The sequence below is a fragment of the Grammomys surdaster genome, unplaced genomic scaffold (genome assembly GCF_004785775.1).
Source record: "Grammomys surdaster isolate TR1022 unplaced genomic scaffold, NIH_TR_1.0 254, whole genome shotgun sequence".
Lineage (NCBI taxonomy): Eukaryota > Metazoa > Chordata > Mammalia > Rodentia > Muridae > Grammomys > Grammomys surdaster.
The window spans coordinates 2,961,776-2,987,629 of NW_021604695.1; the positions used below are offsets into that span (position 1 = coordinate 2,961,776).

The 25,854-nt window shown below is 48.2% G+C and overlaps 2 protein-coding genes across 3 annotated transcripts in view; one reads left to right on the top strand and one right to left on the bottom strand.

Annotated features, from left to right (window-relative positions):
- Sun5 (Sad1 and UNC84 domain containing 5) overlaps window positions 1-9,753 on the top strand; it is a 14,341-nt gene extending 4,588 nt beyond the window's left edge. For both annotated transcript variants that reach the window (XM_028775328.1, XM_028775329.1), the window contains 7 exons: window positions 477-511; window positions 1,073-1,181; window positions 5,337-5,415; window positions 6,158-6,273; window positions 7,730-7,897; window positions 8,309-8,395; window positions 9,586-9,753. In XM_028775328.1, the coding sequence (XP_028631161.1) occupies window positions 477-511; window positions 1,073-1,181; window positions 5,337-5,415; window positions 6,158-6,273; window positions 7,730-7,897; window positions 8,309-8,395; window positions 9,586-9,729 (738 nt within the window). In that variant the 3' untranslated portion in view covers window positions 9,730-9,753. The remainder of the gene's footprint in view (window positions 1-476; window positions 512-1,072; window positions 1,182-5,336; window positions 5,416-6,157; window positions 6,274-7,729; window positions 7,898-8,308; window positions 8,396-9,585) is intronic.
- A 12,001-nt stretch (window positions 9,754-21,754) lies between these two features.
- Window positions 21,755-25,854, bottom strand: part of Efcab8 (EF-hand calcium binding domain 8) — a 65,020-nt gene continuing 60,920 nt past the window's right edge. The window contains exons 21-26 of the mRNA XM_028775301.1: window positions 24,879-25,011; window positions 24,508-24,513; window positions 23,130-23,325; window positions 22,961-23,059; window positions 21,973-22,194; window positions 21,755-21,877 (exon numbers count right to left, since the gene is read on the bottom strand). Coding sequence (XP_028631134.1) covers window positions 21,755-21,877; window positions 21,973-22,194; window positions 22,961-23,059; window positions 23,130-23,325; window positions 24,508-24,513; window positions 24,879-25,011 — 779 coding nt within the window. The remainder of the gene's footprint in view (window positions 21,878-21,972; window positions 22,195-22,960; window positions 23,060-23,129; window positions 23,326-24,507; window positions 24,514-24,878; window positions 25,012-25,854) is intronic.

Consider the following 25,854-nt stretch of genomic DNA (forward strand, 5'->3'; position numbering starts at 1 on the left):
CTCTCTCTCTCTCTCTCTCTCTCTCTCTCTCTCTCTCTCTCTCTCTCCTGAAAGATCACAACCTACAGACACTCCAGAGCAAAGGAGGTCACATTTTCCTCTCTCCTCTGTTGTCTGTAACCATGAGCATCTACCCAAATGTACTGGGAACCCCTAAAGAGAGCAGACAGTGCTGACTGATACAAACAATAGCCATTTCCGTGCTAAGCACAGGGAACTGCCATTATCAGTGTTGGGTGGCTGGCTGGGAGTGTAAGTAGGGGAAGAATGGATAGGAGGATAGATGGATGGATAGATGAATACAGAGAGGGAAAGCTTCAAATTTGTGTAGTTTGTGAGTGGATGGGTGAGAGATTAAAAACGAAGGTGGATGAATGGATGGATTTACGCTATGATGGACCACAGAGATGAGGTTCTCACCAGGCTCAAATTAGACCGCCTGACAAAGATCCCTCCTTTCTTCAATACTCCATCAGGATGACAGCATAAACAGTCCACTGCAGAGCTTGAGGTAAGAGAAAATTAATTAGTCCTATTTTCCTCTAAAAAGCCCAGGGGTATATCCTTAGCCAACAATATGGGCACAACATTCAGACCAGCCTGGACTTAAATCCTAACTCCTGTGAATTGTATGTGACTGAACTGAAGCAAGTCACCCCTTTTCTCTGGATCTTTGACTCCTCGTTTGTGAGATGAGGCATAGCTTTCATGTTGTTCTGGGTATATAGAAATTTTTTTAAAATATGAAATATCTTTAATAGTTCCTGGATCACAATCAGTTCTCAGTAAATGGTTTCTGGGAAGAAATGTTAACTAACAAACTGTTAAATGGTGACATCATTCTTTCTTAGAAAAAAATTACTCATGAATATTTTGAAAGGATTAAGCTGGACTTACAAATATTCCAAGCAAAAGAGAAGAAAAGGAGTCGTGTTTTAGGGATAAGAAGTTGAGGTTTATGAGTGGTAGACCAGGAGAGTGGAAAGTTTTAAAGATTGCTCTTTGAAAGCTTACTCACAAAAAGGTAGCAACATCATAAAACAGTCAGTTCTTGTTTTGCCTCCTTGATAAGGATGTACCAGGACAAGGTCCGACATCACACTGGGGAAATCCAGGACCTACGAGGAAGCATGAACCAGCTCATTGCCAAACTCCAGGAGATGGAAGCCATGTCTGACGAGGTGAGTTGCTGCCATCAGGCCTTTACCACTCAATGTCTTTGTTGATCCCTCATTCTGACAAAGAGTACATTGCCCCCATGAATAAGAATAACTTCCTGCAAAAGAGTATAAGAGGAGAGTTACGTGTGTGTGTGTGTGTGTGTGTGTGTGTGTGTGTGTGTGTGAGAGAGAGAGAGAGAGAGAGAGAGAGAGAGAGACAGACAGACAGACAGACAGAGACAGAGACAGAGAGAGCAAGAGAGCGTGTGTGTTTTTAAATATGCTTATTCTATCCTTTTTTGGATAGTTTTGCTGGGAATAGAACTTTAGAAAGGAAAGTTTCTCCTGAAAATTCTGAAGGAGGTCCATCATTATGTTCTACTTTTACTGCTGCTACTGAAAGTTGCACCATTCTTAACCTTCACCATTTTGATATAATCTAGTGTTTGGTTCATGGCCTTATTTTTACTCTAGAAACTTTTATAAATTTTTTATGCATTCAGTATAACCTGCCTGAGGTTTTTTACTTTTATTGAATATATTCATTGGTATTTTTCAATAACTTCTTAAAGTCTTAGCTTTTATCTCTTAAAATATTTTTTCTGATCCATGATTTTTTTTCTCTCTTGTATTCTGATTGTATCTATGCTAGACTGTTAGCGTAACTTCCAAATGCTTCCCACATGATTCATTTGTGGTTGTTTCTATTCTTTTTCTCTATGACCTGAGTTCTGACAGTTTCTTCTTAACTTTCTTGAGACTCATTTGTAATACTACTCTATAAATAAAATCAACCATTCATCTTATATATCGAATATGAATTCTAAATATATAGTATATAGAATTTTAAATATATAATATGTATTGTATATTTATAATTTGTATTCAACATATTTTCTTTCTTTCTTTCTTTCTTTCTTTTTTTTTTTTTTTTGATTTTTCGAGACAGGGTTTCTCTGTGTAGTCCTGGCTGTCCTGGAACTCACTCTGTAGACCAGGGTGGCCTCGAACTCAGAAATCCGCCTGCCTCTGCCTCCCAAGTGCTGGGATTAAAGGCGTGTGCCACCACTGCCCAGCCAGCAATAGATTTTTATTTTATAGATTGAATTCTACCATCAATTTATCATTTGTCTATGTTTTCTTTCTTTTTCATTATTTAAGATATTAATCATAGTTATTTTTAAAATCTTTGTCAGCTAACTTCAATGTATGGATTATCTATGGTATTCTGTTTCTGTTTTTCTTTTTCTCACTTGATATCTTTCTGCTTAATGTCTAGTAATTTTAAGTATTTTCTTGGCATGATATAAAAGAACTCTATTTATCTCACATAATTCCAATTATCAGTCAGGAAATCCCCTTTGCTTTGTAGGAGAGATAAAGCAAAAGTACCACTTCATACTTGGTAGGTATTAAGCTGGTTTAGACAGACCTAGATTGAAATATTTTATAAGACTTACTTAGAAGTTTTTATCTTATTTGGATTCTTGTCTATTTATCTTCAAAAATTTGCCAAATATCTTAATGGGAAATTCTAACCATGCATTTGAGGACTCTTAAGACTTGCATTTTAGCCGGGCGGTGGTGGTGCACGCCTTTAATCCCAGCACTTGGGAGGCAGAGGCAGGTGGGGTGGATTTCTGAATTTGAGGCCAGTCTGGTCTACAGAGTGAGTTCCAGGACATCCAGGGCTATACAGAGAAACCCTGTCTCGAAAAACCAAAAAAAAAAAAAAAAAAAAAAAAAAAAAGACTTGCATTTTATCTTCTAGTCCCACATGAATATAAAACCCCTGACCCAGGTGGTACCTTCCTTACCAGGGCGTCTCTGTCTTCCTAGACTCTCTGCTGCTTCTCAACCTTCTGTCCTAGAGCTTCACACATCAGCCTGGGGATTCTGACCCCACCGTACTTTACCTAGCCTCCAAGACCCTCCTTTAAAATCAGGGTGGAAACCTCTGCAGTTCTGTAACTCTTGCATCCTGTGTATTTACAAATCAACATCGTATGTATGGTGCCAGGGCCTGCTGCTAGCTACAGAAGAAGCCAGGCCTCCTTGGACCACAGCTATTGTGGCCTCCGAATGCTTAAGTAGCTGAAACTTATAAAAACAAACCCTGTATAAACACTTTTTTTTACATAATCCTTTGTGATCAGGGTATCCCAGAGGCACATTCTTCTCAAGAATGAATCTTTAAAATAAATTTATTCTTCCATACCCTTGTACCAGTTGTGGTGAGGTCTAGCCAGTTCTTACGATATCATTAAGATACCATTCCTATTGTTCTGGTGGAAGGTATTGTATTTATTTTTAATGGTAATAATCTAAGATCCAGGGCTACCATTTCCCACAACTTTAAGTGTGCTCTTTTTCTGGCCAAATCAAATATTTCTCCTCTGCTCTCTGATCCCAATTCTTTCTGCAAGCCTAGCTGAAAAGTAGCCAGCAATAACTATGCCATTGCTTAAATACTGCACTTTCTTGGAGCTTTCTCCAAATAGATAAATTATCCCATCACAGTTAAACTCAGCCTTCCATAAAATGGAAGTTCCCTAAAGTAGAACATGGGAAAAAACATAGACACACTCTTTATCAGAATGCAACGAGAATGTCCTTGGTAGAGGACCAAATCCTGGTAGAGTCTTTGTCCCATCTGAAAGTCAGGAGTCTGGCCAGATTCTTGTCTTCAGTATTACTAAGCTCCACTTCTGCTATAAGCCTTGTAGCATTCTAGGGCTTCTCTAGCCCATATTGCCAAACTCTTCAAATTCCTCCCACAAACCAATTTCAAAGGCTTCAGAACCATACGGTCAGGTTTAGCCACAGCAACAACTTCATTCTTCTGGTACCAATTTTCTGTGTTTATTCTGTTGTCATTGTAGACTGAATACATAGTGTGACAACTTAAAAGGAGGATTATTATTTTGGGATCAGGGTTTCAGGAGACTCTGCTTGCTTGGCCCAGGGGGCTTAGACAAAACACCAGGCCAGTTGGAGTCCGTGGCAGAGGGTATTTAATTCACCTCATGGCCAACAGGAAGCAGAGCAAAGTAACAACAGGAAGAGCCAGAGCAAAATATAGTGTCCAAGGATACACCTCAGTGACTTATTCCAGTTAAACCCCACTCCTAAAGTTTCTAGAACTTCCAAAAAAATAGTATCACCTCCTTATGGACCATGTTTTCATCAAATGAGCCTGTGGGGGACACTTCATGTTCAAACTATCATCACCGTCACTCAGAGCACCCCCAGATGGCCTGTCACGTAACCTGACACCCTCACATGTTGACTTTGTGAGAGAGAGCCTAGAGATACAAGCAACGGTGTAAGTCCTTAGGACTCAGTCACAAAGCATCTTTTCTGTCCTAGTCCAGACTGATGGGCAGGGGTCCTTACACACACACACACACACACACACACACACACACACACACACATCTCTGTGAGAAGATACCAGCATCAGACTGAAAAAAAAATAGAGCTTGGAACAGGAGACCTTATTGCAGCTGTTATGGAAACAGAACTGGCTTTCACTGCAGCTGTCTAAAAGAAATAGCTGGCCTTGGCTGACCAAGTACTGACTGCACAGTGCTTTCTTTGCAGTCTTCCTATACCTGGCCAGAAGAGTGCTCAGGGGCCCAGAACCTGTAAGCTGCTGGCTCTGCCTCTCACAGCTGAATGGGCTCCAAAGCTTTGAAAGTGGAGTGACAATTGCCCAATCACTCTGGAAAGTCATAGAAGGTGACAAAGAACATCGTGTGCTGAGAACAGTTCTGCACATAACAGGGCCTCACACAGTTCTCTAATCTCTTAAAAGAATTCCACAGCCATGGCTGTAGACAGAATTTTTACCCCATCTTACAGACTTAGGAAATGTAAACTCAAAGGCACCACATTGCCCACGACCCACAGTAGTAAGGATCTATCTTCTCCCAGAGGTCCTGCCTGTAACCTTGCTAAGTCTCCGGGACCTCTATAGGACATCTTGTAACATGAACTTGAAAGCTCACAACAGTCCCAAAGGGTAGGGGTGACTTTGTGTCTCAGGGCTTTCTCACAGTACAGCGACTGTGTCATCTATTTGGGGCCACACACAGCCTCTGAAGGTGGCAGAGGTACCCAAAGACCACCTGTCATTTGCCAATGATGCATGGCCTGTGTTTTCTGCCTTCTCAGCAAAAAATGACCCAGAAAATAATGAAGATGATTCAAGGTGATTACATTGAAAAGCCAGACTTTGCCCTGAAGTCCATAGGTGAGTGACCTGCCTCCCCCATGGGCCTACCACAGACCTATCTCAGAAACCCTTCCTAAGACACACAGGCTGCTGCTGTTGTGAAGTGCAGCTTTGAAACTGACCTCTGCTCCCACCTGGCTTCCTGATAGAGTTTCGATTCTCTGATGGGGTCTGGGTGGGTGGGTGGGGCAAGAGGAATCCATGGCAGTCAGAAATTGGCTTCAGGAGGAGTGGAGGAGGTGGCTAGGGAAGAGGAAACCCTTTTCCTTGGGAGGCGTTTGGGTTGAGACCCAATGAGGAAGGAAGGACGTTTCAGCCAGGAGGATGAATATGTAAGTTGCCCATGGGACAGGGCTAAAAGCATTTTGGGATGCTGGAGAGTGGGAATAGGGGCCAACCAGGCAATACCAACTGACCTAGGCACCTCAGACTTCAATGAAATGTGAGATCAGAGGGAATAGTAAATACCTCTGCACAAACACTGTTTTTCAAGCCAGCCTTCAACCCACCCCACCCCGGTACCCTGCACATACTTGCAGCTGTTCCCAGCATATCAGCCAAGTATCTGGGAAAAACCAATGTGTTAGTTCCCTGACACACAGCCTGGGCAAGCTCCTCTCATACTACTTACTACGGTGTTCATTCCATTGCCCTGAGTGGCAGCTGAACTCCAAAGATAGCAGAGAGTCAGCCCAAGCAGGAGTGCGCCCTCAGAACAAGTCTCCCTCCTTCAGAGGCTGAGACATCCCCCTCCATACAGGGGCCAGCATCGACTTCGAGCACACGTCAGCCACGTATAACCACGACAAGGCTCGCTCCTACTGGAACTGGATCCGACTGTGGAACTACGCGCAGCCCCCGGATGTGATCCTTGAGGCAGGGGCAGGGCAAGGGGCAGTAGGGGATGGCCAGGAGAGGGCTAGTAGCAGGAGCTGGCAGCAGAGGTGGGGCAGGATTGAAGCTAGCAGCAAGAAAAAGGGATGGGCCAAGGTCAAGGTGGAGCAGTGGACAGGATGAAAGCTGGGGGAGAGAGCGGACACGAATGGAGACCAGAAGCTATGGGGAGGGCTCTGCCAGGAGAAGGTCATAGTAACCCCCACCCAACTGTGACACTTCGGGGTCTGGAAACCTTCAGGCAACCTTGAGTAGGACTTGATATACTTCCTTTGCAAAGGAGGACACCGTGCCGAGAAGTCAGATCACTTGGGCATGCAAGACTTGGCATAGCCAGCATTCAGACATTCACCCCTCTGCAATCCTGCCTTACAGATGGGGGAACTGAAGCCCTGAGTGGTTCACAAGCCTGCCCATGTCCCGAAGCAGCTATAGGCCATTGAGATCTCATCCTAGCCCTCAACTTGGCTGTGCCACAGCCACAGGCCATCTGCCTATGGGTGCTATCCTCAAGGAACTCCTGCACCCATCTAGAACGGTGGCCTCCCAGGAGTGGGGAAGCCACCTATTGGGGTGGACAAGGACAAGCAAGGTCCACTGGGCAATGAGTTGGCACTGAGGGCCTGGGCCAGGAAAAAAGAATCACAGAATACAGAGATCACTGGCCAGGGAGACAGGTGATACAGCCCAGGCAACACAGGGGTCAAGTCTGGCTGCGAAACACTGACTGCAGTCAGGTCTGAGGGAAAACCTCTGCCAGGCTTCTGTACCTGCAAGCATGGCCAGTAGGCTCCAGCTTCTCATGCCACCAGCCCTACCTGACTTCCCCTGGGTTGGCATGCTTTCCCCCTGCTAACTGCTTTGTCCCAGTCCCTACAGAAGGCACCGCCCCCCACCCAACTGCTAGCCTAGTATCACAGCTCCAGATCAGGACGAGGCATACCATGTCTTCAAGAAGCCCAGCACCTACTGGATGAATAGCTTCCCTGTGTGCTGTGGGGCCATCCTCTTTCCATCTTGGGCTTCTATTTCTCACTTTATGGATCAAATCATGGCTGTTAACAGCAAGCCAGTTGCAGGGCCAAATTACCAAGTTACACTTACAGCTCTGTACAATCCGAGGCCACTCACCCCTCTGCTCTGTGCCTCAGTTTCCTCCTCTGTAAGTGGAAGGCACATCCAAGTCTAGGACTCAGGGTAACAGTGAAAGCAGGTAAAGAATGTTGGGAGTAAGGGATGAATGAGTGAGGGGAGGAATGTTGGATGAGCAGGTACGGAGAAGGACAGTGCCCCACTTGGCACCTGCCCTGCCTGGGCTGCTGGAGCTAAGCTCTGAGAGAGAGAATGGGCACCTCTGGGTGGTCAAGGAAACGTGGTTAAGCAAGGAATGAGGGGCCCCATCCACACAGCACAGCCTCCTCAAACCTGCCTCTTCTAGCCCAATATGACACCTGGGAACTGCTGGGCCTTTGCCGGTGACCGTGGCCAGGTGACCATCCGTTTGGCCCAGAAAGTCTACCTGTCCAACATTACACTGCAGCACATTCCCAAGACCATCTCACTGTCGGGAAGCCTGGACACAGCGCCAAAGGACTTTGTCATCTATGTGAGCACACGACTGCAGGGAGGCTGGGATGAAGGGAACATCTTGGAAGGTGCTAGTCCAAACCTTGAGAGTACCCATACATATAGCTGGGGGGATGTGGCTTAGATTGGGAACGGCCAGATTGTGGCACATCTCAGCCTTCCAGAACCAACAGAGACAGCTATCTAGTTCAACTAAGGCTTTTCTGAGAAAAGAGAAACCACTGAGCCTCATTATACTACAGCATCCCATAGCGTTATCAGTAGCATGGGGTCTGAAGGAACAAGAAGCAGCCTGATCCCTACTGGTGATGTTAGATATAGACCCCTTCCTGTCCCAGACACTAGGCTGGATGAGAAGCCCCTCCCCCATCCCAGCAGTGTGACCGGCTTAGTCTGCAGCATTTCACGACTCCATTGTCTGGTTCCACAGGGCATGGAGAGCCCGCCCAGGGAGGAGGTGTTCCTGGGGGCATTCCAGTTTCAGCCAGAAAACATCATCCAGATGTTTCCACTCCAGGTACCTGGGGAAGCCATGGAGGAACATCTGCTGAGTGTACCCCATGTGCAGCTCCCCCAGACCCTTACAGCCCCAAGAGGTGCACTACATAGGCTTACTTGAAAACTAAAAAGACATGGAGCAGCACCCAGTGCCCGGAGTAGCACCCAGGGAAAGGCCTCTGACCTCAGTTAGTCTTCCCTGACTTCCTGTCCCTCCAGGAGTCCTCTTGCTTCATCTTCTTCCTGGATAGCAAAAGTGAACACAAAGTGCCCGTCTGGTGGGGCTCCTGGCTTCAAACTTAAAGCCTTTATCCTAGAAGCCCAAAGTCGCACCTGATCAGGTTACAAGAGAGGAAACTGAGGCCTAGAGAGGAGGAGTTGGGGACAGACAGAAGCAGGACTGGATGAGCTGTCAACAAGACTGTCCAAGTTTGGGATCTGGCTAATGCTGGCCTGAATCTCAGCCTTGCCACAGATCTGGGTTCCAGGCCTCAGGGTCCCTTTTGTAATACCTAGGGGGTTAAAATATGCACTGGATTTTGGTTTGGTTTGTATAGCAGAATTGAGGAATGAATTTAGTATCTCACACTTGTTTGGCAAGTGCTCTACCTCTGAGACATCCTTAGCCCTCTTTTTTAATTTTGAGACATAATCTTTGCTATGTAGCTCAAGCTGGACCCACCAGTAGCTAGGATTATAGGCCTGAGCCACCAGCCTGGCCCTGCCTTTTTGCACTCGGCAGGGAGCTTGAGAATCACCATGTCTACTCTCTCTGGGCATAGGGAAGGGAGGGGGCTAAGCTTCCAGAAAAGCCATGATTGCCGGGGCTGAGGATCCATCCGGCCCCAAGAGTTTCTTTCATGTCCACAGTAATCCTAGTGAACATCTATTCGCACCCCCATCTTACAGAGGGAAAACTGAGGCCCAGAGAGGCACAGTGGCTTGCTGAGGGGCCCACAGGCAAGGAACTGCCAAGGTTCTAAGGCTGAGGCATTCCCTACAACACTGTGTCTGTGCTTTCTGGCCTCAGCACCTTCCCTCCTAGTCCCCAAATGCTGAGCCATAGTGTGGCCTTGGGACAGTCCATTCCCCTCTCTAGGACTCCACTCTCACACCTGTGAAATGGGACAGTTCCCTTCCCCCCAAGGCCCCTCTGCTGAGCAGAGCAGAGGCCTGTGGGGGAGCAGCCACTCTCTGGCTCTTTTCCAGAACCATCCACCCAGAGGCTTTGCTGCAGTCAAGGTGAAGATCTCCAGCAACTGGGGGAACCCTCGCTTCACCTGCCTGTACCGTGTGCGCGTGCATGGCTCTGTAACCCTTCCCAAAGACTCACACCAAGAACCTCTACCCTAGAATAAAGTATATTATTTGGTCCAAAACAAGTCTGAATGTGCATGTACATGAATCCATGATCCCTCCCAAAGACTCGCACCTAGAACCCCTGTCCTAGAGTGTAAAGTGTGTTCTTTGGTCCCAGTCAAGTCTGAGTGTCTTTGAGCCATGATGAAGCAGGGAAGTCTGGCTTGGGATCACCACCACAGGTCATTGATTGCCGGCCGGGCACCCAGGCTCCTCATAACAGCAGCCCCAACTGTCCCCTTTCTACATAGGAGGACAGTGGCCACTCAGAATAATCAGGTGACATGGAATTCACAGTCAGCAAATAGTAGTCCCAGGAACAAACCCCAAGAAATCTAGCTCCTGCCAGACGACATCTCTCTGGATTTAAATAGACCTCTGACCCAACCTATAGATTATCTTCAGCAAGACCCCACCCTCCTAGGGCCTCAGTCTCCAGATCTGTACAATAGGGACAGGATGACAGCTATTTCACCATACGAGGTGGCAAGTGAAAGGTCCCAACCCTGCCCACCTTGTGATGTTTCAAGATCTTACAAACTATTTGCTGTGTGCTGCTGGGTAAGATACACACCCACTCTGGACTTCATTTTTTTCCAAGTACAGATACAGTTCTCAAACTCCCTCTTTTGCCTGTGTATCCTCACCATGGTTATTTAGTCTGTTCCTGTGCTAGCATTTACTTAAGAGCATATAGAAGTACTAAGAACAGTACCCAACTGTTGCTGTCTACTGTGACTTGGGCCATACAAGTCCCAGCCCATATCATAGCACAAATGGATGCTGGGTAGTCACTGAGGTGACCATCAACCTCTGCTGCAGGCAGGCAATAAAGACAAGCAGTCCGCTCAGAGGGAAAGACTCAGAACAGGGCCCCAGGAAACCAGGAGCAGTGGCAACTGGAGCCTGCAGACTAGGGCAGGAGGCAAAGGCTGGCACGGGCCCAGCTGGGCATTAGCATGGTAGAGAAGTTGGGAATGGGTTTGTCTCCAGGGAAGATACCTTGGGTAGCCCTGCCCTGCTGGAGATTCTGCTCCTGGGCCATGTGCCAAACCTCTGGACAACTTGGTTTCTCCAGCACCAGCCTCAGGGCCCTTGGGGTCTCTGCAGTGGAAGGGACTTCTGAAAACAACTCTAACATCCCTCCTGCCTTGTCCACCTCAGCCCAGCAGCCAAAATTTGTGAAACATTTTTCTGGCTCTTTGGCTTTTCCCAAAAATAAGCTCCCCTGGCCCCCAGGCTGGCCTTGAACTTGCTACAACACAGCCAATGGCGACTCTAAACTTCTGATGCCCCTGGCTCTGTCTCTTGAGTGCTGAGATTGCAGACACTCCTGGTTTGTGTGGTGCTGGACAGGGAACCCTGGACTTGGTATGTGCTGGGCAAGCACTCTACCAACTGAGCTACAACCTCAGCTTGTGTGCATTGTCTGTGTATGACAAACACCTGACTCTGCATTAGTGTCACCTAGAAACGTGTCCCACCTGGGATTTAGGGAGGAGCTCTATCCTCCCAGCACCTGCTTGATGGTCCCTCTGTGCCCTTTCCAGACAGACCAGGAGCGGCTGTGGCACATTGAATTTTCAACATCTTTTAATAAAAGTTGCCTCTCGATTCATCTAAATCCTGCATTTTTTTTTTGGCAGGTGAGTCCTGGTTGTCGTAGATGTTCAGGACTGTTGTAAGCAGGTGTTTACTCTCAGTGACACTTTCCAAGGAGTAAGTCCTACTGCTTGTCACCCCAGGCACTTGTCTCACCTTGGTTCCCACCTTCCCAGGGTTTGAGTTCAATCCCTGAGATGCTCTAAGTAGACACTCACGTGATCCACAAACAAGTATAATCCACTGCGTGCTCATAACCCACGGACGCATCACTTGCAAGGGTTAGCCAGCAAGCTGTGGTACAGGTGCCAGTCACCTGGGACCTGCCAGGGCCCGAGATGCTTGGGGACACCTCCACAACTCCTCACGGTTACAGAAGATTCCAGGGAGTGGGGGAGTTGACACTATGGAGCTGTGCACGGAGAAGACAGTGGCTTTGCCTGCTCCACCCTGGGGGGTGGCGGCACATGGACCCCTCCCCAGATAGGACGACACAGGCTACAGCCAGCAGACACTCTGCACTGCACTTAGCCCTGCCCAGGTAGTCAGGCTTGCTCATTCCCCAGCTTTCCCTCCAGCTTGCTCCCTATCATCTGCCAAAGCCAACGGCCCTGGGATGGAAGGTACAGGTCACGGTGGAGCTGATGTGTCCACCAAGGCACAGGGGTAGGCCTTGTTTTAGGGGAAGCCTCTATCGGAGAAACAAAAGTGGCCCCTAAGGCAACCCCCACCATTGTCATCCCAGGTCCTCACCGCTCAACCCCACAAGCCTGATTCAGACATGTGGGCCATGAGCCAGGGTAATAGTCAGGTGTCCCAAGCCACTGAGACAGACCCGGAGGTATAGGATGCCAAGTCACCCCAAGGCCCCCAGAGTGGCGCCTCTGATAAACCCAGATCAAGTCTCTGGGATTTAGCTAATCCCCTTAATCTCTGGAGCCAAGCCAGTGTGATTGGGGCAGACTGAGACACACAGACTCCTGGACAGACATCCTTCCCCACCCCCAACCCATACTCCCTCACTGAGTTTCCTTGAAGGTCACCCTCTGACCTTTAGGTTCCCTGTCTAACCAGGAGATGCTAGCTTTCTCCACTTGCTGGTCCTGAGAACCTGAGACCCTGGCTGTGCTGTGAAGGGTTCCTGGCAGCTGAGATGGTGAATGAGCTGCTTAGCAGGACTTGGGAGGTGGAGGCAGGAGGATTGAGAAGTTCAAGGTCATCCTCGGCTACACAGTCAGCTCAAGGTCCTTGTCCAAAGAAAGCTAATGAGCTGCCCTGAGTGAGTGAGGAACGCCATGTCTTTTTCCCTCCAAATGAAGTCTGCATCTGAGCCTGCACACACCAACGATAGCAGGAAGTCCCCTCCCCACAACTTCTCCAATCTCTGTCTCCTCCATACCAGCTTTGGACAGAGACCCTGAGACTACTGGCTACCTGTCCATCATTCTGAGACCAACAGTGGATGGTCCCCACCCACTCCTTTCTCAACACTAGTCCCCAGGACTGGCAGAAAACTCAAAACTCCAAGCTCCTAGAGGGACTGTGGTTACATGAAACAGCTTCTGCTCCCAGCAGCCTGGGGCCATCTGCTGTGCTGTCCACCCTGATACCCCAGCCCTGGGCAGCCCCTGGGGTTTCAGGGTCTCTGGTACTAAGGAGGAATGACTGTGACCAAGAGAGAAAGATGAGCTTTCTGACCCTGAGGCTTTCCCTAGGAACCCCTAGCTCAAATGTCCTAAGAGAGCTGGCCTAGACAGGAAGGCAGGAGTGGGTGCCACCTAAGAAAGGACACTATGATAGTGCCACTGTGGAGGGCCAGAGTGCCTATCCCAGAAATGCATGTGCCCAGGTGGACAGGCTGCTTGAGAGGATAGGGGTCTGTGGATTTTCTTTCCTGATTCTGAGATAGCCACTTCTCCTTTTGGAGAGATTCTGAGCCAGAAGCTAGATAAGAGTACCACCCATTTCTTATTTTAATCATCTGAGTTACCAGGAGGGGCTGTCTCATTTTCCAGATGAAACTCAGAGAGGTCAAAACACCAGCCCGGTGTTAACCAGTCTGTATGGAGAGCCGGGAAGGCACCTAGTGAGTTTAATGGCAGAGATGAGACCGGTTCAGGGACCTGCCTGGCCTGGGAGTCAGTCCTGCTCTAGGTTCTGCATGTGTAGCCTTAGATAGGTCCCTTTTCCTCTGTAAGCCTCTGCTCTCCCCTGTAGAATAAAGGAGAGGCAGGCTACCCTCAGATGTCCACAAAAGGGCAACAATATGCCTACTAGCTATCACGGGCTAACAAATAAGAAGGCTAGCCCAGGAGCCAGTTACCTCTCTGGGAAGCCACTGGCCATCAAGGTCCTATAGACTCTCTAACATCGCAGAGTATTGTCAGTGCTCTGAGTTACCTTCCAGAACTTGATGTAGGGTCCTGTTGCTGAAGACACCACATACTTGAGTCGTCACAACTCAGAGAAATCAAACTGGCATTCACCCAGAAGCTTCATCCCTACTGGCTAGCTTTCATAGTAACAGAAGTCGCTGTACACACTACCAGAGCTGAAAAGTAGTCACCCCGTCTCACCCAGGTGTGAACTGTGATAAAGACTGGCCTCACAAGACACGCCCACTGCTGCAATTGTGCCATCAATATCATGAGCGTAACCAACTACTTTCTGGATGGATTTAAGGTCCACTCTACAGGTCGAAACCCACATGGGGTCAAGAATCCGTGGCTGGACAAGACGCAAGCCCAGGGGAGAGCCTGCTAAGGTGACTCTGCTAAGTGGGGCTAGCATCGAACCAGTGACTTCTTATGCACATCTCTTAGCTCTCATTAAGCTTTTTTTTTTTGCAGTGGATGGTGATTAACACAAACCCACAACTAATCAGCACTCGGGAAATAAAACCCCACAGAGTGCTTGGGCCTCCGTGGGACGTCTGTAACACACTACCGCTTCCACGATGACATGGTCAGGTTGTTGCTTTGTTTTTCATTTTCATTTTCTCTGCAGGGGAGGTTGAAAGAGTTTTAAAAAAAAAAAAATATGAACGCCCCAACTGACCCTGAAAGAACTATCTGCTAAGACAGGCATGGTAGCATGCCGCCAAGCCCAGCAACTCAGAAGCTGAGGCAGGAGAATGGCAGGTTCAGTGCTCAGCTAGCATACGTGGGAATAAGTTACATAGGGAAAGTCTGTATTATTAACAAAATGCAAACATGACAAAACAGAGACTTGTTTATTAAAATAAATTTCAAGGCAGATTTTTTTTTTCATATATAGAAGCAATGACTCTCTCCCTGTAATTCCACAGCTCACGATAGTAACCAGTGGATTACCCCAGATGGCCTGTTTGTCTTCTCGGCACACCCGGCTTCAGAATCCAGAGTGTGCTGTGGGTGAATTACAGATGCCCTCTGAGCTTGTTTCCTAATTCATAAAATTGATCTGTTGGGAACATAGCTCAGTGTGCAAAGCTCTGAGGACAAGTCCTTGATGAGAACAGCCACCAGGTGGCGCTAGAGGCCAGAAACTCTGAGGCTGACAAACTCCTCGGGGTGACCACAAGCTTACAACCACAAATAAGAATATGGGAATTCCAGGGATGCTCTGTTCTCACACCCACCTGCACTGTCCTACTGTGTCCTGTGCCCAACACTTCAGCTCCTAGTCAGCTGAGTTTGTTTCCCAACACTGGGGGGTAGGGAATGTAGCTGCTTCTCTTGCCTGGCAGATAACATTCCAACGTTAAAGAGGTCCAGATGATTTGGCTGAGTCTGGAGGCATAGAGCCATCAGTAGACACCAGAGAGCTATTGGCAGGCAACCCTGAGAGCTGTGTGCTGGCAGATCAGTTGTCCTCATGAGCCCAGCTCTGAAACCTGTCTCATCTCTTGGTCTTACTGAAAAATTTTCAAGAAAGAATATGCCTCCCTCATCTGGCCATGTGGAGGAACTGTAACACCTTGAGCTGGCTGAACACAAGAGTATCTGAGTTTTGGCTTGATGCAACTGTCCCCTGAAGTCATGTGCTTGTTATCTCGTAGAATGTCATCACTACAGCCCATAAGCGTTGGGCATTTGCCTCTCCACAGCTCCACCCCCACCCCACTCATGGCATGATGCCCCAGAGAGTCAAGACAATGACATAGACTGGAAGTTTTGCTTTTTGTATCAATTTTTTAAGGTTCAGGGGCTCAGTGGTTAAGAACACTGTTTGCTCCTCCAGAGGACCCCAGATCCCCAGCACCCACATGGCTACTAACAACTGTCCAACTCCAGTTCCAGACGACCCAGCACCCTCTTTTGGCTTCTTTAGGCACTGCAGAGACACATGGTATAGAGACATATATGCAAGCAGACTGTCCATATACATAAAATTTTGAAGAAAAATTTTTTTCCAGACAAAGTTTCTCTGTAGTGTGGTCCTGGATGTCCTGGAACTCTGTTGACCAGACTGGCCTCAGAGATCTGTCTCTGCCTCCTGTGTGCTATAACTAAAGGCAGGCACTAAAGACTAGCATTTTTTTAAAAAATAGGTTCCGCAGTCAGTCTTCTTGAGTTCAAATCCCAACTTTACCTTAAACCACCTATGTGACCCTTGGACAAAAGACTCAGCCTTTCTGTGCCTTGGTCTCTTCATCTGGAAGGTTGGGATAATATCAGACCCAGTGTCTAAGAATTGTTGCACAGCAAGCGCTCAGTGCCTGTCATTATTGTCACCACAGCTAAGACCATTGCTTGTTGCTACCTGTGTGAGAACAGGGGGGAGGGGGCTCAGTGTTCCCTGGACCCTATGGCTCAGAGTCACACCCTGACCTGGCCCAGGAGAAGCCTACCCTGGAAAAGTGATCCCAGACTCCCCAACCCAGTCCAGGCTTGAGTGAGAGCAAAGACAGAGGCTAGGATCTCCACAGAGGAGCCAGGAGGAGCCAAGATCCAGAAGCTCTGGTCAGAGCCATCTACCCCTGAGTTCAGCCACGCCTTCCTTTCAGTATCTCTGCCAGGGACAGATGGGCACCATAGCTCAAGGAGCAGTGGTCACGAGCTTCTGTGATCCCCAGAAGAGACCTGATCTGGACCCCACACACAGGAGATCTTGTTCACCTCCTGTAATGGTTGATTCTAAAAGTCAACTTGCCACAACTTAGAATCACCTGATTAGGGAGCCTCAATCGAGAAATTTTCTACATCCTGTGGGGAATTGTTTTATCATACCCAGAATGTGGGTGGCACTTTCTCTTAGCAGCCCAGATTTTAAAAAGAGAGGTATCTTACTATTCTATCGCTGTGTAGAGACACCATGACCAAAGCAACTCTTACATGAGAACACATTTAACTGGGGACTTGATAACAACTTTAGAGGGTTAGTCTGTGATCATCATGGTGGTAGGAAACAGAAAGTGTGTGGCACTGGAGCAGTAGCTGAGAGCTTTACATCCTGATCTGCAGGAAGCAGGCAGAGATCAAGAGACAGACTGGCCTGGTGAGGGCTTTTGAAACCTCAAAGCCCATCCCTGGTGAGACACTTTCTCCAAAAAAGCCACACCTCCTAATCCTTCCCAAACAGTTCCACTAAGGATCAAGCATTCAAACGTGAGAGAATGCCCTGCGGAGTCCATTCTCATTCAAATCATCACAAAAGGGAAAGGGAAGACTGTTCACTTTACTTACTTGGCCTTTCCTCTTGCCAAGGAGTTAATTTACCCCACTGCTCCACTGCTGACTCCTCTGCTGATATCAGAAGCAGTTTTTCTGGTCAGCTTCCAATATGGGCTTAGGACCAGTAGCTCTTCAAGAATAGGACCTGCTGAGACACTTTACCTCATCGACTGAGTAACCACTGGGCTCTTGGTCTGTCAGGCTTGAGACTGCTGTTGTTGACTATCCTATTGCATAAGCTGATTTAATAACTGTGTGTGTGTGTGTGTGTGTGTGTGTGTGTGTGTGTGTGTGTACATGCCTGTGTGCACATGCCTGTGTGGGTGCGTGCTGGTTGGTGGGTTCTGTTCCTCTAGAAAACTCTAGTACAGCAAATTATAGAATCAGAAGTGGGATGTGATCTACCTCTTCTTGGTCCACACAGTCTACCTCACCTTTGTAGCTTGCTTAGTCTAAGAGTGGTTATTGGTCTGGTAGTAATGATGGGTGGGACCTGAGGGAAGCAAGCATTCACTTGTCTGCTGTCTACTTCAGGGAAAGTCATTGCCTGTTCTACACACAGGATTAATTCCCTCAGGCAAGTGCAGCGAGCTGCAACACTGCAGGAGGTAGGAATTGGGAAGGGGTGGAAATGCATCCTCTGTGAAGAGTTGGGAGATTATTGCATTCAACAGCATGAGCGCATCAGACCACCTCCAACCTCCTCAGAGTCCTCCTACACAGCTCCAGCCCCAGATTATAGGATCCCATTCATTCTCAATCAGTTTAACTGCAGACATCCTTTTATGGTCGTAATTAATTTGCGTTGTAAGTCAGCCAAAACGTGGGTTGTCTAATGAAGGTTGGGGTTTGGCTTTCTGAAACTTGAGATCTTTAACTACTACAAAGATGACTCTCTTCCAGCGCACACTTAGAAACATTTAGATCGCTTACGACCATGCAGAGTTGGTCAGTTTTATCACCAAAGTCGCTTCTTTTTGCTTACTTTGTCCAGAGATGAGAAAGGGAGCCAGCCAGTGACCTGGTGGCAAGTTGACTACGCTGGGCCATTTCTGTCAGGGAAAGGGCAGTATTTTGTCCTTTCTGGAATAGATTCCTATTCTGGTTATGGATTTGCTTTTCCTATACATAATGCTTCCAGCATGAGGCACAATAAACATTCCATTGAAGTGGAGGCTAAAACTTCCTCCTGGACACTTTGGGCTCATAGTGCCCTCAAGTCAACGGTGTTAGGTGGTGCCATTGATCCAGACTAACGGAGGAGAATTGGACTACCTCTCCACACTTGGAAGGATCTAAGAAATACAATTAAAGTCACTGAAAAACTAGAACAAACCAATGCAGGAAGGATGATAGATGGCCTAGACCCTTTGAGGAATGAAGATTTGAATAAACTCTCCAACTAAAATGCCAAGACCTACTGAGGTGCTTACTGAGAGTGGAAGAAAAATGGGAGGCATAAATACCAGCTAAGGTCATGTGACCAGTTACAGAAATGAGGATTGCAACTGGCATGTTTTTATCCTATGTGTAGAGAATACACTTATGCATATATTAAGGAGATGGTTGTGTTTTATTTATTATGTCATGTTGATTGAGACATCAGTGGTTGTATTATAAAATTATATAATCATATTTAAGCTGTGGGACACTAAAAGACAAAGCTCTTCTCAAGGGATTTAGAAGCCAAGTTCTCTGATGCCTAGAACATTATATCGTCAGCTCCAGTTGCTGGTCATCGGAGCGGCAATATTTTGTCTTTTCTCTGCTGGAATTTCTTTTGCTTTGGTGTGTTTGTTCATTTGCTATGATTTTCTTTTTCTCTTTTGGAATAAGGAGTGTAATTTACTTGGTAATATAGTATGCTGAAAGAATGTAGTTTGTTCTTTATACATCCATAGGAGCTTATAGTCAAGAGATTTGGGGATATCTGGGGAGCTTTTAAAGTTAGGCTATATTTGGGGCTGGAGAGAAGCCTCAGCAGTAAGCGTGCTCACCCAGGCTGGATTCCCAGAACCCACACGAAGGTTCACAACCATCTCTAACTCCAGTCCTGGGGGATCTGACTTCCATCGGCACTGCCCACACACGACACACAGAAGATATATGCAGGCAAAACATCCATCGATATATAATAATTTGTTTTAGACTATATTTTACATTATAAAATAAACACAAGACTTTGGCGTCGAGGAGTGGAAGGCTGTGGTTTCTGAGGTGATGTGTTTCTGTGTCAAGGGATGGGCTGTGATGGTTTGTTTTAAATGTCAACTTGTCACATGTAGAAGGGACCCATTGTCTACATTAGGTCACCCTAATGTAGGGTACATCCGTGAGGAACTGTCTGGATTGCCTTAACTGATGTAAGAAGACCCACCCCAAATGTGCGTGACATTTTTTTTCACAGCTGCCCAGATAGAGAGGAAAGAAGACCCGTTTGCTCCTCCCTCTCACACTGAGTTACATTCACGTTGGCTGCTGCTTGCTCCTTCCCTGATTTTAGAACCAGCTTTTTCCAGGCTCCCAGCTTGGGTTGAGAGCCAATGGCTCTCCAGGAACCCTCCAGGCCCTTCGCCATTAGGACTGGGGAACAATGGGGTTCTCAGGCTCTCTGGTCTAAGTCAGCCATTGCTGGGCAACTCTGCCTGCTGAGGCTCCTGTCCTAAAGGACCAAGCGACTAACGAAAGCTACCAGGTTCTTCTCAGCCCCCTTGAGTATGAGAGAGCTGCTGTTGAACTATTTTGACAATATTGAGTAAAACCATATATAAGTCCTGTGTATATGTTCTATTGGGTCTGGTCCACTACTGCAGTGGTTCTCGACCTGTGGGTCCTGACCCCTTGGGAGGGGGGTCAACCAACCTTTCCAAAGGAGTCACATGTCAGATATCCTACATAGCCAATATTTAAATTATGATTCATAGCAGTGATGAAATTACAGTTATGAAATAGTAACAAAAATAATTTTATGGTTTTGGGAGGTCACCATATCATGAGGAACTATATTAAAGGGTTGTAGCACTAGAAAAGTTAGGAACATGTTCTAGAGAACCCTGACACACCTCCAACTGAGGAAGATTTTTCTAGATTAGTAGTTACTTATGAATATGGCTGCGCACATGAAAGGAAGGGCGGCAAAGGTCAGTTTGCTCAAAAGCAAATGACTCTCAAGCTGCTGTTGAGGCACAAGCCACCAGTGCCCTGGGTCTTGCTTTAAGATCTATTAGTGTAGGCTTGTCTTCCTGAACAATGGTCTACAATGTAAATGGCCCCTACTTTGGACTTGAAGTGTAAGCTGGTCTGCCTCAGAGTACGGCCACCCCCAGACACTGAGGTTCTCAGAAGCCCCCAAGACCACTTGGTATGCTAGCCAGGAGTATAGTTTCAAACTTCTGTCTCATCAACCCACTCCCACAACACCTGACCCAGGATCCAGCACATTCCACACGTAAGACATGTACATGAGGGACATGGCTTGGTGGGCAAAACACTTGCCATGTAAGCATGGGAACCAGAGGTCAGATTCCAGGACCCATAGATCAGTGAACTCTGGGATCAGAGGGCAACCTCACCTCTATATAAAGGAAAGAAAACACCTCGCATCAACCTTGGGCCTGCATGTGCTCATGCACACATGAACAAGCACTGGCACACTATGTGTGCCTACATACATGAGAACACACACATACAACACAAAGACATATACAAAGTCAAGGGTACATAAAGGGACCCTCTGTGAGGAGCTTGGGGACCTAGGTCCTCCAGCCCTGTGAGTTGTGGAGACTCAGTCTAAACCTTGAGGCCTAAGAGGTTCTAGTTCCTTTGACCCTTCCTTCCTGTACTACTGCTGAGCCTCGAGCCCACTGCCTCTGGCTGGCTCCAAAGAAGGCCTCGGCTCTGCTAATCCTGATGCTTGGGCTGCTAGGAGGTGGTCTGATGCCACATCCCTGGCAAGAATGAGCTCTGACAACTCTGCTCTGCCCAGAGCCACAAGCTGTGTTCCCCAAAGGGCCTCTGTTCAAGTTGATGGGACTTCATGCTTCACGGCCTTTGAATAGAATCTTCTGTGTCTAGGATTCCACATACAGCCCACAGTTAGCCTTCTGAAAGGAATGAACCAGACAGAGCTGGGGACAGGTGCTCTGGCCAAGAAGGATGCTTCAAATCCAGAGTAAGACCCATCTGCTTACATACTCAGATATCCTTGACACGAGGCACAGAGCAGCTTCCAAACACTAGAGCTGGGGCTGATGGCCAAGGAAGACAGACATCAGGGACAAAGGACAAGCAGACACTCAGCACAGAATGACTTCTGTGAGGCTGAATCAGGCTGCTGATCCATCAGGCATCCCTACCGTATGATCTTCCTGTCATGCTACACAGAGCCCTAGTGCGGTGGGCCTGCTGCATGGTAGTCAAAGCACCAGGAATCCTGACGTACAGACCCTTCTCTGACTGTTTAAGGCCTTTCCAGGCATTGTGACCTGTCCCATAGCATAGCAGGGACCTAAGAGGGTGAGAGACATAGCCCAGCTGTGTCACCTGTAGGACTCTAATGCAGGAGAATATTTATTTTCTTTTCTTCTCCAGAATTGTGCAGAGCCACAAGACAGCTGGAGTTATCCCCAGAGAAGCAGTATGAGAGGAAAGGGCTGCATCTTCCCAGCCTGGCAGGGAGTAAGCCAGGGACATGCAAGACACTATAGGTCACCTGCTACAGAATAGAGAGAAAAATGTACACCTCAATACACAAGGTGGGAGCTCTACTTCAGAGAGGACATGAGGGTGGCTCCCCCGGGTTTCAGATGCTTCAAGAAGGAGACATCTGGCCTTGAGGTCTCTGAGTTCTTCGGGGCAGACCCAAGGTCTGTGGTGGTGTAGAAGAACTAGAATGGACAGGAGAGGCTGATGAAGGCCTCAGGAAGGAGGTGGAGGAAAGGGGCTTCAGGGAGGTAGACCAGTTAGAGGGTGATAGTCCCACAGAAATCATGGAGAGGGAGGAGTGTGTGGCAGCAGGTGAGCTGCCAGCTGCCATGTCTGTGATGATCTGACCCCGGAAAGACTCCCTTTCACTCCGGATATCACTGGCCACCCAACGGATGTGCCGGCCTTCTTGGTCCAGGATCTTATGCATCAGGAAGTCAGGCTGTTGGATCGGCTTAAGGTCGGTGAAAGACAGGCATTGGTAGACCTGAGGAGAGATCTGGGAGCAGAACAGAAGGTGAGGGCTTGCAGGAGCTGGCAGTACTGGAGATCAAGAATGGGCTTGCAGCAAGGGAGTACCCTCAGTCTTCCCATGCAGAGTAAATCTCTAGTGCTGTGGCTGCACTAAAGACCACAGCTGTGGGCCCCGCACAGCCCTCAGCAGGCCCGCCTCCCCACTCTCTCCTCCTTACACTTTTCTGTGAGGTGGTTCTGGCACCAGGACTTTTCTGAACTTTCAAGCAAAGGCATGAGTTAGACCTCAAGTGGGGCCTGACACAGAGCTCCCCGCACCTGCCTTAGGTCTCGCATTAGCACTCCCCAAGCTGGGCCTTAAGCAACCTCCAGAACCCTCTCATACAAACCTGGTATACAATAGGCATGTAGTCTTTGGCATCATGAGAGCTCTCATAATACCCTGAGTCACATAGGTGGGAGAGGCTAGACAGGGTGTGTGCAGGCAAGAGATGGAGTTTGACTGGCTTGTTAAGGTCTCTGGTTTCCCCTTCTCCACCTCAGAGAGCCACTCCTATGTATCACCACTTGTGCACCTGGTGTACCCATACACCTCATACCTACCCTTTATCATCTACACTCATGGGTACGAGGGGCAGTTAATCTGTAAATGAATAGCTAAAGACTGTAATGGTGCCTAGGCGCTACAGACAGAAAAGGCCATAGGAGGACCACCCCGCCATAAGTCCAGTGACCTGTGTCTGAAGGCCTCTGATGGCCCTGACCTCTCAGAAGCAATCTCTCTTCCTCACCTGCTGCCTCATCCAGTTAAACTGCGCTCTGGAGGTCAGGAGTTTGGGGTTCCGAACACGCACCTTGGGCTTGTATGCAGCTCCCACAATTCTGCTTGCCTGCATAAGTCACAAGGGAAGAACAAAAGCCAGAAGCCAGGGTCCTCTTCCCTCCCCAGACTGTCCTCACCTGTTTATCCTCAGTCCATCGGTTCCAGCTCTCCTCGATGTCTTCAATAGAAGATGTTTTGGCCCATGGGGATATGAGGGACATCTGCTTTAGCCTGGACCATGCCTCAGCTTCTTTCTCAGCTCTCCCGTGCAGAAGGGCCATCAGTGCTGCCTGCTCGCGTCGCTGGTACACCAGAGCTTCAGCCAATTCCTTGCTGTGAAAAGCTTCCTTCACAACATGCGCCTCCCACTTCACTTCCATCTGCCCCCCACTCATGCAGAGGACCTTCCCTTTCTGGGTCTGACCTTCTCCAACCTTTCCTGCCCTGCCTCCAGGCCCCAGGACTGAGCAAGCACTGTGTAACATGAACAAGGCCCAGATGTACTGGTCCAAGATGCTCTGTGTTTCCGTTCATTCGAGCTCAACTAGACCTCCCTGGCAGGATGTTTAAACATCCCCAGCCCAGGGAAGCTCTGTCTCACCTTGTTCTCTAATCTTCCATAACAAGCCTGCCCCTCCAAAGAGAAGTTCACCTCGATGAAACCACCGACACCATAAAGATGCCATGGGCACCTGAAAAACTCCTACTCACATGTCAAAACCAACTCTGCAATATCTCCCAGGAAGTCTTCCTCATTTAATCCAGTCAGGTGGCCAACCTCTGAACAATTACTATATTCCCAACAATTATCAGATGAACCTCAGCTATAAATTTACATATCCATCTCCCCTTGTGGTTTCTCTCAGGTTAGATCTATGTGTGATGGTGCCAGATATAACCAAAGGCCTTGTCCTGAGAGGCACCGAGCCACAACTCCAGCCATCAACAGATGAACGAGACAAAAAAAAAAAAAAATCGAGTCCCTCTGTTGTAGCTCCGGCTGTCTTGGAACGCTGTAGACCAAGCTGGCCTTGAACTCATGGAGATCGGCCTGCCTCTGCCTCCTGAGTGCTAGAATTAAAGGCATGCAAAACCATGCCCAGCAATTTTAAAAAAAAAAAAAAGTGAAATTTGAAGAATAAAAATGTAGTGGGAAGGAAGCTGGAGAGAAGCAATATCCGGAGGAACAGCCCTCCCTCCCCCACGCATCACATGTCTGCTCAGGACCTTGGTAGGCCTGGGCATCCCCCTGCCATGTGGTAATGACCTCTACAGATGCCACTCTGCGGGGCTCCATCTGGGCTGCTCTTCCTGTTGTCATTTAGTCTAGGCTCCACTCCATAGTTACCTGGCAACAGCCAAGTGTGCCTGACTCACTATAAAAGGGGCTGCTTGCCCCACTTCTCACTCTTGCTCTCTTCTCTTCTCCTCTGGCTCCTTTACCCTCTTCCCCCCTCCCCCTCCCCCCATTCCCCTCCCGACCTCTCTCTCCACATGCTCATGGCTGGCCTCTACTCCTCTCTCTCTCTCTCTCTCTCTCTCTCTCTCTCTCTCTCTCTCTCTTTGCCTTTCTCTGTCTCTACTCCCTCAACTCCCCTCCCCATGCCCTAAATAAACTATTCTATACTATGGCTGGTACCTCAGGGGGAAGGGATGCCTCAGCATGGGCCCACAGAGGCACCCCCTTCCCCCACATCATACCTCCAGCACCACCACCAAACATATTCCTGGCCTTTCGTTTCTTTTTATAAAGTACAACATTCCTGACTGCTTGGTTTTGGCACTGAGACGGCTGAATGGGGCCACAGGTTGCCTTCAGACCCTAAACTTACCACCCCATACCAGGCTGGGGCCAGGGAGCCCCCAGGTTGGCTACAGGGACTCACTCCAGCTCTAGGAAGGAGTGCTTGAGGGTGGCACCAGTTACGTCGAGCTTCTTCTCCAGTCTTGCCACCTGTTCCAGTTCGTCGGTCACCGTAGCCTCTTGCAGTCTGTTCCAAAGATTCAGGCCAAACGTTCCTGTCATGAGGCCAGACCCTGTTCAGAACCAGGTCTCTAAACCCCACTGCCCCGCCACCCCACCCCACCCTCTCAGCCGAACACTGAGTGCCTGCCTCGTGCCAGGTATCACACGCATCACGCCTCTAGACGTGCCAGATTCCTGTCCTGGGAAATACCTGGAGCTCAGTCCTAAAGTGTCCTGGGCCATGTGATGGGAAGAACACTGTGGAGAGGGCCCAGTGACCCTCAGTCAGGTTCCCAGCAACTTATGTGTGAAATGACAAGGGCATAAAACGGCTGAGGCCTGTCTAGGTGGGATCTGGGATGGAGCAGAAGAGAGAGAAGTCGAAGTCCTGCTCTGGTCCTGACATAGATGACCCGAACTCAGTGATAAAGAAAGAACCAACTTCTGTGAGTTCTGATCACCATGTGTGTGCAGTGGCACAAGCACATCATGCCATGTGTGAACCCACCCCTCCCCAACACACACAATAAATAAATGAAGGCAGGCCATTCTCCTGCTATGGAATTGTGAAATGAAGAAACAGAAAAGATACAGGTTGTGAAATCCCATTTTGGAGAAATTACCAAAGAGCTGTAGCAGCAAATATTGTTAGCATTTTGTCTAGGCTCCATCCCACAGTTACCTAGCAACAGCCAGGTGTGCCTGACTCACTATAAAAGGGGCTGCTTACCCCCTCTGCTCTCTCCTGCTCTCTGCCTTCCTACTCCCACTGTCCTCTCATCCCTTGCCCCCTCTCCCTATCCCCCTTCTCCCTCTCTCTCCACGTGTTCATGGCCTCTACTTCTCTATTCTCTCTCTCTCTCTCTCTCTCTCTCTCTCTCTCTCTCTCTCTCTCT